The following is a 14,366-nucleotide window of genomic DNA, read 5'->3' as shown; positions in this document are numbered from 1 at the left end:
TGTGCAATAACACAATTCGCCCTCGCACTCCATCTCAACAACACATTTTGTTTTTACTTTGGAAAAGCCTAAAGTCTACAAAACGCAGTCCACCATGTTTTTTTTACAGATTCTAGTTTTGGAAACAGAAAACTGTATGGAGATCAAATGTTTCATCGATGAGAAATATTTCAGAATTTCGGACAAAATCCAACTCGCTCCATCTTCTCCCACTGCCGACCACTGGGCTTCCTCTCATCGCCATATTTGGTAGTGAGTGGACCGCCAACCGGATGTTTGACATTTTTACATCTGGTGAAATATCTGGCTCATTGTTACGTCTATTGTGACACTGTGGAGATCCGCTTCATCACTGTCGCAGATCAGCCAAGATGGCAAATTTCGAAGAACAGCTCACTGGGGAAGAGAAGGTAGCTACATAACTAGTCAGTATTTTGATAAGCTTTGTTCACTGTTTTACGATTTTTAGTAAATTAGCTAGGTTGTTGTGTCCTTCCTAAATTATTTTGGCTGCAGAAATAACGTTAGCTAGTTTGCTAAGCTAGTACCTAGCTAAAGTTAGCTTGCTGGCTGGCTGGCTGACGTTAACTAGTTAACGTATGAACTAACTATCCTGTCTGCTAGGAAATAAACTGACGGAGTTAATTGAACCAACTATTACGCATCATGTAAATAATACCGAACGCAATAATCAGTTTGCGTAAATACGAGTCTGTAGCTAGCCAAAATGTTTGTAAATGTTAGCTAAGGTGGGTATGTGTCTTAAGACGTAGACACATATACCCACTGTGCTAGACACAACTCCGAAGAACATAGCCATAGGCATCATTCTATTCATTATCACATTGTCTGTCTTGGTGGTATTACATTGCATCTAGCCGATTGACTATAACAACCAGGGCTGTCAAACATTAAATAAAAATATTGATTAATGTCAAGTTCAGAATTAGTTCAAATTAAGATGTAATCAAATGTAGCTTTTTATTTTTAACTTTACCATAATGACTTCTTGGTTTTGTCTAAAGTAACGTTTAGCACAATTTAGGTAAATTGAAAAACGGCACACTTGTATTTTTTTACTTAACAAAAATATAAACGCAACATGAAACAATTTTGAAGATTTTACTGAGTTACAGTTCATATAAGGAAATAAAATCAATTTTAAATAAATAATTAGGCGCTAATCTATGGATTTCACGTGACTGAGAATACAGATATGCATCTGTTGGTCACAAAAAAAGAAAAAAAGTAGGGGTGTGGATCACAACCAGTCTGTATCTCGTGTGACCACCATTTGCCTCATGCAGTGTGACACATCTCCTTCGCATAGAGTTGATCAGGCTGTTGATTGTGGCCTGTGGAATGTTGTCCCACTCCTCTTCAGTGGTTGCGGGAAGTAGAACACGCTGTTGTACACGTCGATTCAGAGCCTACCGAACATGTTCAATGGGTGACATGTTTAGTGATTTATGCAGGCCATGGAAGAACTAGAACACTTTCAGCTTCCAGGAATTGTGTACAGATCCTAGCGACATGGGGCCGTGCATTTAACATGCTAAAACATGAGGTGATGGCGGAGTATGAATGGCACGACAATGGACCTCAGGATCTCTTCACGGTATCTCTGCATTCAATTTTCCAGAGATAACATTAAATTGTGTTCATTGTCTGTAGCTTATGCTGCCTGCCCATACCATAACCCCACCACCACCATGGCATTGACATCAGCAAACCACTCACCCACAAAATGCTATAGATGTGGTGGTGAGGCCAGTTGGACATACTGCCAAATTCTCTAAAATGACTTGAGGTGGCTTATGGTAGAGAAATGAACATTCAATTCTCTGTCAACAGCTCTGGACATTCCTGCAGTCAGCATGCCAATTGAACAATCCCTCAATTTGAGACATCTGTCATTGTGTTGGGACAACTGTACATTTTAGTGGCCTTTTATTGTCCTGAGCACAAGGTGCACCTGTGTAATGATCATGCTGTTTAATCAGCTTCATGATTTGCCACACCTGTTAGGTGGATGGACTATCTTGGCGAAGGAGAAATGCTCACTAACAGGGATGTAAACAAATCTGTGCACACAATTTGAGAGAAATAAGCTTTTTGTTTGTATGGAAAAAAATGTATTTAAGCTCATGAAACATCGGACCAACACTTTACATGTTGCATTTATATTTTTTTCAGTGGACATTGCATAGTTGTTTTTAGCTGTTTACCTTAATGGCCTTTGGGCAACCCAAATACAGACAGATGGGTCATTTCATCTTACCATCCAAAGGGAATCTATGCAGCCAGCTATACACTTGTATCCCCTGTGGACCGGTTTGTGCATAAAACATTATCCATTCAGGCTGCAAAGGCAGCAATTTCCTCAACTGGATTAAAGGCAAGAAAGCAGATTTTGTTGTTGAAATATGCATACTTTCTTTATGAAACACCATTTTACACCACCATGCTACAGTGACTAATGCTACTCCCGGATGTTGCATATTGCGTTCAGCCAATCAGACCAGGATTGAAAAAAGACTGCTGCAATCTGATTGGCTGAATGTGATACGCAACATCTGGGACTTGCATTAGCCACTGTAGCATGGTGGTGAAAAATAAGGAGGAAATCGACACCTTGCAGCCTAAATGGAGATTGATTTGTGTCTAAACCGGTACACAGGGATATGAGTGTATGCGTAGATTCCTGGCTGCGTAGATTCCCTTAAGACGAAAGGACTGAAAATCGCCACCTGCTGGTCTTTGAGACTGTATTTGGGATGTTTTCAGTGTATTTTAAAAGGGTGACTAAACACCCCGACGGGCAGGTGTTTTTCTGTTGCTCATTAGAAAAATTTGATTTCAGTCTTGGTGTGTTTTCTGACATCTTCCGTGTTTCAAAATCCACAGAATAATCTAAGAACTCAAAATCTGTTATTAATTAGAAGTTTTTTGCAGAGGATGTTTTATTTGACGTCTAAGGAGTTTGCAGTATTTCTCAAGTAAAAAAAGGATAAGGTTTTGAATTTGGTTAACACATTTGTGCTGCTAGGCAGGTCTCTCACTGCCTATGATATTGGATAGAAAGCAGTCACCACAGCTGTTAACCCCATGTTAGAAGGCAAATGGACATTGTCAAAACCCAATCTTAATTTTCTCCTTGTGACGCACATAGTGTTGTGAAAGTATTTGCCCACATTCTGATTTTCTCTATTTTTGCTACTATATGTTATCAGACCTTCAACCAAACCCTAATATTAGATAAAGGGAACTTGAGTGAACAAATAACAAAAATAATTTATCCTTATTTAATCAACAAAATTATGCAACACAATTCTTGTGTGTGTGTGTGGAAAAAGTAATTGTCCCCTTACACTCAATAACGGGATGTGCCACCTTTTTAGCTGTAATGGCTGCAACCAAATGCTTCCTGTAGTTGTTGATCAGTCTCACATCACCGTGGAGGCATTTTGACCTACTCTTGAATGCGGAACTGCTTTAACTCAGTGACGTGTAGGTTTTTAAGCATGAACAGCTCGTTTCAAGTCCTGTCACATCTCGATAGGGATTAGGTCTGGACTTTGACTAGGTCATTCCAAAACTTCAAATTTCTATCTTTTTTTAGCCATTTTCATGTAGAGTGTAAGGGGGCAATTACTTTTTGCATAATTTTGTTTATGAAATAAGTATTTAATTGTTACTTGTTCACTCAGGTTCCCTTAATCTAATATTAGGTCTTGGTTGAAGATCAGATAACATTCAGTGTCAAAAATATGCAAAAGTTGAGAATTTGAAAGGGGGAAAATACTTTTTCATGGCACTATGTTCCAAACTCAGTTTTTGACGAAACTAACTTTATGACCAAAATGATCTTATTCACTTTGTAGTCATTTTGTATACTACAATAACGGTTTCTGACTCATATTGATGCCCATAGGACATTTTCAAAGGGATTTGTTGCTTTAAAGGCAGTCGCTCTTGAACACGTTCAGATAATGCAATTAATCGCAATAAAAATTGTATTACAAGAACTCTGACAGCCCTAATTACAACACAAGGAACTGTTGACCTCTTACTTGGTATAGGAATCATTGGACTTTTCATGGGATCACACAAACATACTGTACAACCATATTCACAAGACTTCTTCTGAAGAAAATACATTATCATAGTGATTGTGGCCATTTCAACAAATTGCGATTGAATCATCAAAAACTAAACAACCTTCATTTGAAAGCTTGAAAATGGACTGTTCTTGCTGTCAGCTGCATTCAGATACATGTTTGAAGCTGCCAGTCCCTACTGGGGTGTAACATTCCTATCACTTCAATGGCAGGCCCACAGCAGGGATACGGTCAGATACATGTACAGACCAGTAGAATGAGTATAGTATTTTACAAATACTGCTCTGTGTGGGAAGGTGCCACAGTCTTTGGGAGCATCTACAGTGCTTTCAGAAGTATTCACACCCTTGACTGATTCCACATCTTGTTTTATTCAGGTTGAAACAACAACAAATATTGACAAAGTGAAAACATGCAAATGTATTGAAAATTAAATCCAGATATCTAATTTACATAAGTATTCACATCCCTGAGCCAATGCATGTTACAATCACCTTTGACAGAGATTACAGATGTGAGTCTTTCTGGTAAATTCTATAAGAGCTTTACACATCTGGATTGTACAATATTTGCACATTATTCTTTAAAAATGTCTTCAATCTCTGTCAAGTTGGTTGTTGATTATTGGTGGACAGACATTGTCAAGTCTTGCCATATGTTTTCAAAATAACTTTTTAAAGTCAAAACAGTAACTAGGCCCCTCAGGAATTTTCAATGCCATCTTGGCAACTTTGGCTTTGTGTTTTAGGTTATTGTCCTGCTGAAAGGTGAATTTGTCTCCTAGTGTCTGTTGTAAAGCTGATTTGAACCAGGTTTTCCTTTTAGGATTTAGCCTGTGCTTAGCTCTATTCCAGTTATTTTTATCCTAAAAAAAAACTCCCTATTCCTTGGCAATGACAAGCATACCCATAACATGATGCAGCCACTACCATGCTTGAAAATATGAAGTGGTACTCAGTGTTGTCGTGTGTTGGATTTGCCACAAACATAATGCTTTGTATTCAGGACGTAAGTTTAATTTTAAATGCCACATTTTTGACAGTTCTACCTTGCCTTGTTGTAAACAGGATGCAGGTTTTATTTTTTTATTCTATAGAGGCTTCCTTTTCATTCTGTCATTTAGCTTTGTATTGTGGCTTAATTACAATGTTGTTGATCCATCCTCTGTTTTCTCCTGTCACAGCCATTAAACTCTAGCTTTTTTTTAAAAAGTCACCGTTGGCCTCCTGGTGAAATCTCTGAGCGGTTTCCTTCCTCTCTGGCAGCTGAGTTAGGAAGGATGCCTGCATCTTTGTAGTGACTGGGTGTATTGATACACCATCCAAAGTGTAATTCATAATTTCACCATGCTCATTGGGATATTCAGTATCTGCTTTACGCATCTACCAATAGGTGCCCTTTGTGAGGCATTGGAAAACCTCCCTGGTCTTTGTGGTTGAATCTGAAATTCCCTGAGGGACCTTAAAGATAATTGTATGTGTGGGGTAGAGAGGAAAGTTATTCATTCAAATCACGTTAACACTATTGCACACGGAGTTAGTCCATGAAATGTGTGATTTGTTAAGTGAATGTTTACTCATTAAATTGAGGATTAACAAGGCCATAAAGGGGTTGAGTACTTACATATTGACACGACATTTCAGCTTTTCATTTTCAAATCATTTGTAAAAATGTCAAACACAATTGAACTTTGACGTTGTGGGTTATTGTGTGTAGGCCAGTGACCCCAAAAATATATTTCATCAATTTTAATTTCAGACTAACACAACAACATGTGGAAAAGTCAAGGGGTGTGAATACTTTCTGAAGTAACTTTAGGCCTAACTGTGCAGCAGCATACACACAGCAGAACTTGTTTGTTTCAATTTTTGACATGCACCAGTGAAGAGTTGCAAAAATAGAACTATACAGTCAGTACTTTACTTGTATTGAATTAAGCTATGTAACCCACACAACCTTTGGGTCTGCATCTGGACATAAACACAGTACCAGTCAAAAGTTTGGACACACCCACTCATTCAAGGGTTTTTATTTTTCTACGTTATAAAATAGTGAAGACATCAAAACTATGAAATAACACCCATGGAATAATGTATTAACCAGAAAAGCCTTAACCAAATCCATATATTATATTTGAGATTCTTCAAAGTAGCCAGCCTTTGCCTTGATGACAGCTTTGCACACTATTTGTCATTCTCTCAACCAGCCTCACCTGGAATGCTTTTCCAACATTCTTGAAGGAGTTCCCACATATGCTGAGCACTTGTTGGCTGCTTTTCCTTCACTCTGCGGTCCAACTCATCCCAAACCATCTCAATTGGGTTGAGGTCGGGTGATTGTGGGGGCCAGGTCATCTAATGCAGCACTCCATCACTCTCCTTCTTGGTCAAATAATCCTTACCCAGCTTGGTGTTATGTTGAGCCATTGTCCTGTTGAAAAACAAATGATAGTCCCACTAAGCGTAAACCAGATGGGATGGCATATTGCTGCAGAATGTTGTGGTAGCCTTGCTGGTTAAGTGTGCCTTGAATTCTAAATAAATCACTGACAGTGTCACCAGCAAAGCACCATCACACCACCACCTCCATGCTTCACGCTGGCAACCACACATGCGAAGATCATCTGTTCCCCCACTCTGCATCTCACAAAGACACGGCGGTTGCAACCAGAAATCTCAAATTTGTCTCATCAAAACAAAGGCTAGATTTAAACTGGTCTAATGTCCATTGCTTGCGTTTCTGGGCCCAAGGAAGTCTCTTATTGGTGTAATTTTAGTAGGTGTTTCTTTGTAGCAATTCGATCATGAAGGCCTGATTTCACGCAGTCTCTTTAATTTTTTTTTTTTTACATGTAACTATTTTTTTTTTTTACCCCCTTTTCTCCCCAATTTCGTGGTATTCAATTGTTTTAGTAGCTACTATCTTGTCTTATCGCTACAACTCCCGTACGGGTTCGGGGGAGACGAAGGTTGAAAGTCATGCGTCCTCCGATACACAACCCAACCAAGCCACACTGCTTCTTAACACAGCGCCATCCAATCTGGAAGCCAGCCGCACCAATGTGTTGGAGGAAACACCGTGCACCTGGCAACCTTGGTTAGTGTGCACTGTGCCCGGCCTGCCACGGGAGTCACTGGTGCGCGATGAGACCGGCCAAACCCTCCCTAACCCGGACGACGCTAGGCCAATTGTGCGTCACCCCACGGACCTCCCGGTCGCGGCCGGGTTACGACAGAGCCCGGGTGCGAACCCAGAGTCTCTGGTGGCACAGCTGGCGCTGCTGTACAGCACTGGCGCTGCTGTTAACCACTGCGCCACCCGGGAGGCCCACGCAGTCTCCTAACAGTTGATGTCTGTTACTTGAACTCTGAAGCATTTATTTGGGCTGTAATCTGAGGTGCATGTAACTCTAATGAGTTTATCCTCTGCAGCAACTAGGTAACTCGGGGTAACGAGGTAACTCTGTCTTCTTTTCCTGTGGCGGTCTTCATGAGAGCCAGTTTCATCGGAGCTTGATGCTTTTTGCGACTGCACTTGAAGAAACTTTCAAAGTTCTTCAAATGTTCCATATTGATTAATATCTTAAAGTAACGGGGGACTGTTTCTCTTTGCTTATTTGAGCCGTTCTTGCCATAATATGGACTTAGCCCTATTTGGTAAAAGACCATCTTCTGCATACCACCCTACCATGTCATAACACAACTGATTTGGCTCAAAGTTGTTAAGGAAAGAAATGTCACAAATAAAACTTTTAACAAGGCACAACTGTTAATTGAAATGCAATCCAAGTGACTCCTGCATGAAGCTGGTTGAGAGAATGCCGAGAGTGAGCAAAGCTGTCATCAAGGCAAAGTGTGGCTACTATGAAGAATCTCAAATATAAAATAACACTTTTTGATTACTACATGATTCTGTGATATTTCATATATTTGACATCTTCACTATTTTTCTACATTGTAGAAAATATAAAGAAAAAACCTGGACTGAGTAGGTGTGTCAACTTTTGACTGGTACTGTACATAGGCCTACAATACTGGCGATCCATCAACGGATTTCAGTGCACTCTAGACTTTTTCAGGGGGGACCCTTGTTAAAATGTCCCCTCTCTGACACCCCACATGCTTACATATGCATTACAGCTGCTAAAAAAAGCCCCTTCCATCTAAGGAGTGGCTTGGACAGAGCAGAGGTAGGCTCATCAGGCAGCCAAGCCAGTCACTGCTCTCTGCTTCACTCTAGTGACCAGGGTAAAATGGCTATGTCATTATACTGTCACTGTCAAATTTTTCTCGACTGACAGTCGGCCTTAAAAGTTGTTTATCACATTGTATTGTCTTTCCCTCAGGTCCGCATTGCGGCTAATTTCGTCGTCCATGCTCCACCTGGAGAATTCAATGAAGTCTTCAACGGTGGGTATGCTTAGAAATAGTATGATCATTGTACTGTTTATTTACTACCCAGGCACTTGTTTTTTTTTATACAGTCTGTTAATGCATTGCTGTTGGTAGTCTCTTGATAATGCCATTTCTTGATTTAAGATGTGCGGATACTGCTCAACAATGACAATCTTCTCAGGGAGGGTGCAGCGCAGTGAGTGGAATTTTATTTATCTATATTCTGTTCATGCATTGTTGTGCAAATATAACCTTTTTAACCTGCTGTATTTCAACAGAGCCTTTGCCCAGTACAACATGGATCAGTTCACCCTTGCCAAACTTGAAGGGTATGATGATCAGGTAAGATGCTCAGTCACCTGAACTGTGACTCTTACCCAGCTGTTTTGAAACTGGTTGGTCTCATACTGTGACATGCATACATACAGTACCAGTCAAAAGTAGCCACTCTTTGCCTGGATGACAGATTTGCACACTCTTGTATATATGTATGCATGTTTGATGTCTTCGCTACTATTCGACAATATAAAAATAAGGAAAACCCTGGAACGAGTAGGTGTCCAAACGTTTGACTGGTACTGTACGTATGTGTGTATATATCACATATCTGTAAGGTCAATGCAGCAACTGATGCCCTCTATCTGTGTCCCTGATGCTCTGCCCCTCCCCCTCTCCAGGTACTGATCACCGAGCATGGAGACTTGGGCAACGGCCGTTTCTTTGACCCCCACAACAAGCAGTCATTCAAGTTTGACCACCTGAGGAAGGAGGCCAGTGACACCCAGCCCCACGAGGGAGAGGAGTCTCTCAGACCGTGGAGAGATGCGTGTGACAGCGCCCTGAGGGCCTACGTCAAGGAGCACTACCCCAGCGGCGTCTGCACTGTACGTCCTCCTTTTCACCTGCAGGATAGGATTCTTACATTTTTTAAAACTAGGCAAGTCAGTTAAGAACTTTCTTATTTACAATGACGGCCTACGCCGGACGACGGTGGGCCTATTGTGCGCCGCCCTATGGGACTCCCAATCACAGCCTGGATTCGACATAATAATATCTTTAAAGAGCTTTTCATGCTGGAAACATTAATTATTTTGGACTGTACAAGTGTTGTTGATAAAGATGAACATGGTAAACATTGACAGAACCTTGTTTTATTCATCACAGGTTTATGGGAAAACTATAGACGGCCAGCAAACCATAATTGCTTGCATTGAAGGTCACCAATTTCAACCAAAGAACTTCTGGTAAATGAGTGTACAATGCAAGTACACTTTAAGAAGTATTCATTTAAATATACATTTGTTTTGTTTTGATTTACAACATCTATTTCTATGACTGGGTAAGGAGTCAGGGCTCATTGTGTTTTCAGGAATGGCCGTTGCAGGTCTGAATGGAAGTTCAGTATATCCCAATCTACAGCTCAAGTCGTTGGAATCCTCAAAATACAGGTAGGCTAGTGTCTGTCGCCAAGTGTTCTCCATTTTGTCCGGCTGTGTAAAAGCCTCTTCAAAGTCAACGGGTTGGGCACAGGCCCCTGAAAGTCAAATTGATTTACTGAACATATATCTTGTTCTCATGTCATATTGTATATTGCTTCTCACTCCTATCTTGTGGTTATAGGTACATTACTATGAGGATGGAAATGTGCAGCTGGTCAGCCACAAGGATGTCCAGGAATCACTCACAGTGAATGTGAGTTTCCCTTTCAGTAGAATGTGCCCACAATCAGTAGCACTAAAGGCATGCTTATTTTGCAAAGGACACTGGTAACGATAGAACGCTTGAAGTGTCAGTCAGCCCTGGTAGAGGAGACACTTATGATACTCTACTGTGGTTTTGTGGCCTATTTCCTCTAAACCTGCACATAAGTGTTAAAAGGAAGTAGAAGGGTGCAGACTAACTGTTCATTGGGGCATGAGGGGAAGTAGGATGAAGTAAGTAAGAAAGAAGAAAAAAAGGCCTTTATGATAGAGAGATGGTCTTCAATCTCTGTCAAGTTTACAGGCAATTGTCAAAGGCATGAATTCTGTTTTTATTGGTCCTTTGGCATGACAACTCTTATCTTACATCTGAGGTGTAACACTTGTTTGTTTGTTTTATTCTCTTGTTTTGACAGAATGAGACTCAGACTGCAAAGGAGTTTGTGAAAATCATTGAGGATGCAGAAAATGAATACCAGGTATGCAACTTATGTTTCCTCCCAGTAATATTTTGATAAATTGAAATAAATCACATTTCTTGTCATTGGAGAGGGGCGAGAGTAAACATTTCTCTCATTTCCAGACGGCCATCAGTGAAAATTACCAGACCATGTCTGACACCACGTTCAAAGCCTTACGCCGACAGCTTCCTGTCACCCGCACCAAGATTGACTGGAACAAGATCCTCAGCTACAAGATTGGCAAGGAGATGCAGAATGCCTAGAGGACAGTGTGTCGGTCTGTCTCTGTGTGTTACTGCAAAGACAAATCGCTTGAACGGGTGAAATCAGAAAAGCAGAGGGTGGTCTCATAAAATTTGGTCTAATGTGTCTATTTAGTCTGTGTTGAAGAATGCCATGATTTGATGTCAGGAGTTACTGTTCTTCCTTCGCCACGTTACAAGGTGATGCCTTAATTTTAAGAGGACATTTTGATGGGTTGTTCAGCTCTGGCTCATTTGCAACAACAAAAATATAAAAAAAAGAAAATGCCTTTACTGACACTGAAAGTTTGAGTCATTGGGTCATCCCCTCCTGCCCGCATACACTCACGCTTCAAATTGTAGTCATACCCCTCAGTTGGTTGTCTGGGTGCCACAGGTAGCAATCTGTTTAAGCCTTGTATGTAACCCTACAAGCGCTGGGATTCAAACAAATGCAGATTAATGACCTGTGTTTTGTGGTTGATCTTTGGTTAAATGTGATTTCAGATTGAGCTGAGCTACCATCTGCTTCCTTGACGGCTTATTTGATCTCCGTTAATGTCTGGGGATATTGCCTTTTAACAGCATGCACACAGCGAAAGGTTTTTAATCTGCGTTGGATTGAATTCTGACCTATATCATTTTGTATAGGTATTGGCAAATCTTTCTGTAACTCAAGGTCTCTTCTGAGTGCGGTGTGTACTCCGTTTAATGACAAAAATATAGTGCACCTCCCCACCCCAAAGAAAAGACCCAAGTAACAGTTCTGTTCCATCTTTCCCGTGGTAAAGATATGTACTTTGAACTGTTTGGAGAAAAAAAAATTTGAATTCATCACACTGAATGAATCTTCATTTCGCACACGGGGCAGGCCTATGTGCTCGGCTCTGTGGTTTAATCAAGCCTAAACAAGTACAGTACCATCAGTATCCTCTATCAGTAATTAGGCTACGTTAATATATAATACCTATATTCCCTTTACCTTTTTTAGCTTTTTCCTCTTTTTTTTTTTAAATATAAAATGTATAATTAACAAAAGGAATGAAGAAGTTGCACCAAATGCAGTGCTGTAACTACTTTGATCATTAACTGTTAACCATACTGTTTCCCATCCCAGTGTCGAAATATTCTGAGTGGGAGAAATTCAAATCAGAATTGGTGCCAAATGTGTAAATTCTGAATAACACTGAAAATACAGTAAAGGGACAATTTGAATAAAGACACACTATTGTATATCACTTTATAATGAAGTACTTGAAATGCACCTCTTGACTGTTTACATATGAAATATAACACAGATTCATTGTCTGTGTACTGGTACATTTGTGTCCAATGTGTAAAAGCATTTTGGACAATACACTATTTTTGCCATATTGTCCTCTGCTTTCAATTCTTATGTCTCAACTATTCTATACAGTGCATTCAGTATTCAGACCTTGACTTTTTCTACATTTTACATTACAGCCTTATTCTAAAATGGATACCATTTTATTTTTCCCCCTCAACACACAGTACCCCATAATGACAAAGCAAAAACTGTTTTTTAGTCATTTTTGCAAATGTAAATAAAAAGATAAGTATTCAGACACTTTGCTCAGTACACTGTTGACGCACCTTTGGCAGTGGTTACAGCCTCGATTCTTCTTGGGTATGAAGCTACAAGCTGGCACAGTTGTATCTGGGGCGTTTCTCTGGTTCTTCTCTGCAAATCTTCTCAATCTCTGTCAGGTTGGATGGGGAGCATTGCTGCACAGCTATTTTCAGGTCTCCAGAGTTGTTTGATCAGGTTCAAGTCCGGGCTCGAGCTGGGCCACTCAAAGACATTCAGAGGCTTGTCCCGAAGCCACTCCTGCATTGTCTTGGCTGTGTGCTTAGGGCTTAACTTAAGTCCTGAGTGCTCTGGGGCAGGTTTTAAAGGATCTCTGTACTTTGCTCCATTCATCTTTCCCTTGAATCCTGACTAGTCTCCCAGTCCCTGAGACTGAAAAACATCCCCACAGCATGATGCTGCCACCATGCTTCACTGTATAGGGATGGTGCCAGGCTTCCTCCAGATGTGATGCTTTGCATTCAGGCCAAATAGTTCAGTCTTGGTTTCATCAGACCAGAGAATCTTGTTTTCCATGGTCAGAGTCCTTTAGGTGCATTTTGGCCAACACCAAGCGGGCTGTCATGTTCCTTTTACTGAGGAGTGGTTTCTGTCTGGCCACTCTACCATAAAGGCCTGATTGGTGGAGTGCTGCAGAGATGGTTCTCCTTAACCTGGAAGGTTCTTCCATCTCCACAGAGTCATTCTGGAGCTCTGTCACAGTGACCATCGGGTTCTTGGTCATCTCCCTGACCAAGGCCCTTCTGCCCCGGATGCTCAGTTTGTCTGGGCAGCCAGCTCTAGGAAGAGTCATGGTCATTGGTGGTTCAAACTTCTACCATTTAAGAATGATGGAGGCCACTGTTCTTGGGGACCTTCAATGCTGCAGAAATGTTTTGGTACCCTTCCCCAGATCTGTGTCTCGACTCAATCCCGTCTCGGAGCTCTACGGACGATTCCTTCGACCTCATGGCTTGGTTTTTGCTCTGACATGCACTGTCAACTGTGGGACCATATATAAACAGGTGTGCGCCTTTCCAAATCCTGTCCAATCGCTTGAATTTACCACAGATGGACTCCCAAGTTATAAAATATCTCAAGGATGATCAATGGAAACAGGATTCAGCTGAGCTCAATTTATTTTGATTCTCAAACAAAGGGTCTGAATACTTATGTAAATAGGGTATTTCTGTGGGAAAAAAAACATACACTTGCAACATTTCTTGACCTGTTTTCGCTTTGTCATTATTGGGTATTGTGTGTAGCTTGATTGGAAAAATGTTAATTTGATCAATTTTAGAATAAGGCTAAAAGAAAAAAAAAGAAAGTGGAATAAGGGAAGGGGTCTGAATACTTTCCGAAGGCGCTGTATATAACCTTTCCTTCATAATACTCGCGTGATAATCTTATATTGGCGTGCTGTTTTGGTGAAAACTGGCCCAGTTAGATTATGTAAAAGAAAAGAGTAAAAAAAAAAGAAGATTTAAACAATTTGAGATACACAATCATACCACAATGAACAGGGAAGGGTTGACAGACAACACGCTTTTCTTGGAATACTAAACTCAAAAGCTAGAAATCCATGTTTCAGATAAAAAAATAAGTGATGTGCGATCATGCCGGATTGTTTGCATCACGTACACAGTTTCATTGTAATGGTTTCAATTGTAGGGATTATGTAACAAACTGCCCTGGGAAGGACTAACGTTAATTCATGCTAAAGTAAAGACTTCTCTTTTTATCATGAGTATATTAATCTAACATGTATCAAATATTAAAGGTACTATGTGATTTAATATGAACACTACATAATTTACACGTTCATATTCTGTGAAAGTTTGGGGTCAAACTACTTTTCGT

At 40.4% G+C, this 14,366-nt stretch overlaps 1 protein-coding gene across 1 annotated transcript; it reads left to right on the top strand.

The window, feature by feature from the left end:
- Positions 1-18: 18 nt before the first annotated feature.
- On the top strand, positions 19-12,289 carry capza1a (capping actin protein of muscle Z-line subunit alpha 1a). The gene is made up of 10 exons (XM_020482921.2): positions 19-410; positions 8,467-8,530; positions 8,660-8,711; positions 8,794-8,857; positions 9,193-9,399; positions 9,680-9,759; positions 9,885-9,963; positions 10,136-10,207; positions 10,632-10,694; positions 10,799-12,289. Exons 1-10 carry the CDS (start codon positions 372-374, stop codon positions 10,937-10,939), a joined length of 861 nt encoding a protein of 286 aa, XP_020338510.1. The 5' UTR covers positions 19-371; the 3' UTR covers positions 10,940-12,289.
- The last annotated feature ends 2,077 nt before the right edge of the window (positions 12,290-14,366 follow it).

The sequence above is a fragment of the Oncorhynchus kisutch genome, linkage group LG5 (assembly GCF_002021735.2).
Source record: "Oncorhynchus kisutch isolate 150728-3 linkage group LG5, Okis_V2, whole genome shotgun sequence".
NCBI lineage: Eukaryota > Metazoa > Chordata > Actinopteri > Salmoniformes > Salmonidae > Oncorhynchus > Oncorhynchus kisutch.
The sequence above is the reverse complement of the archived record's forward strand: the minus strand, read 5'-3'. Positions and strand labels throughout refer to the sequence as shown.

Coding starts and splice junctions, on each gene's coding strand:
- capza1a (XM_020482921.2), top strand. CDS start 372: ATGGCAAATTTCGAAGAACAGCTCACTGGGGAAGAGAAG. Junction 8,712..8,793: donor CTCAGGGAGGGTGCAGCGCA/GTGAGTGGAATT, acceptor GTATTTCAACAG/AGCCTTTGCCCAGTACAACA. Junction 9,400..9,679: donor ACCCCAGCGGCGTCTGCACT/GTACGTCCTCCT, acceptor TATTCATCACAG/GTTTATGGGAAAACTATAGA.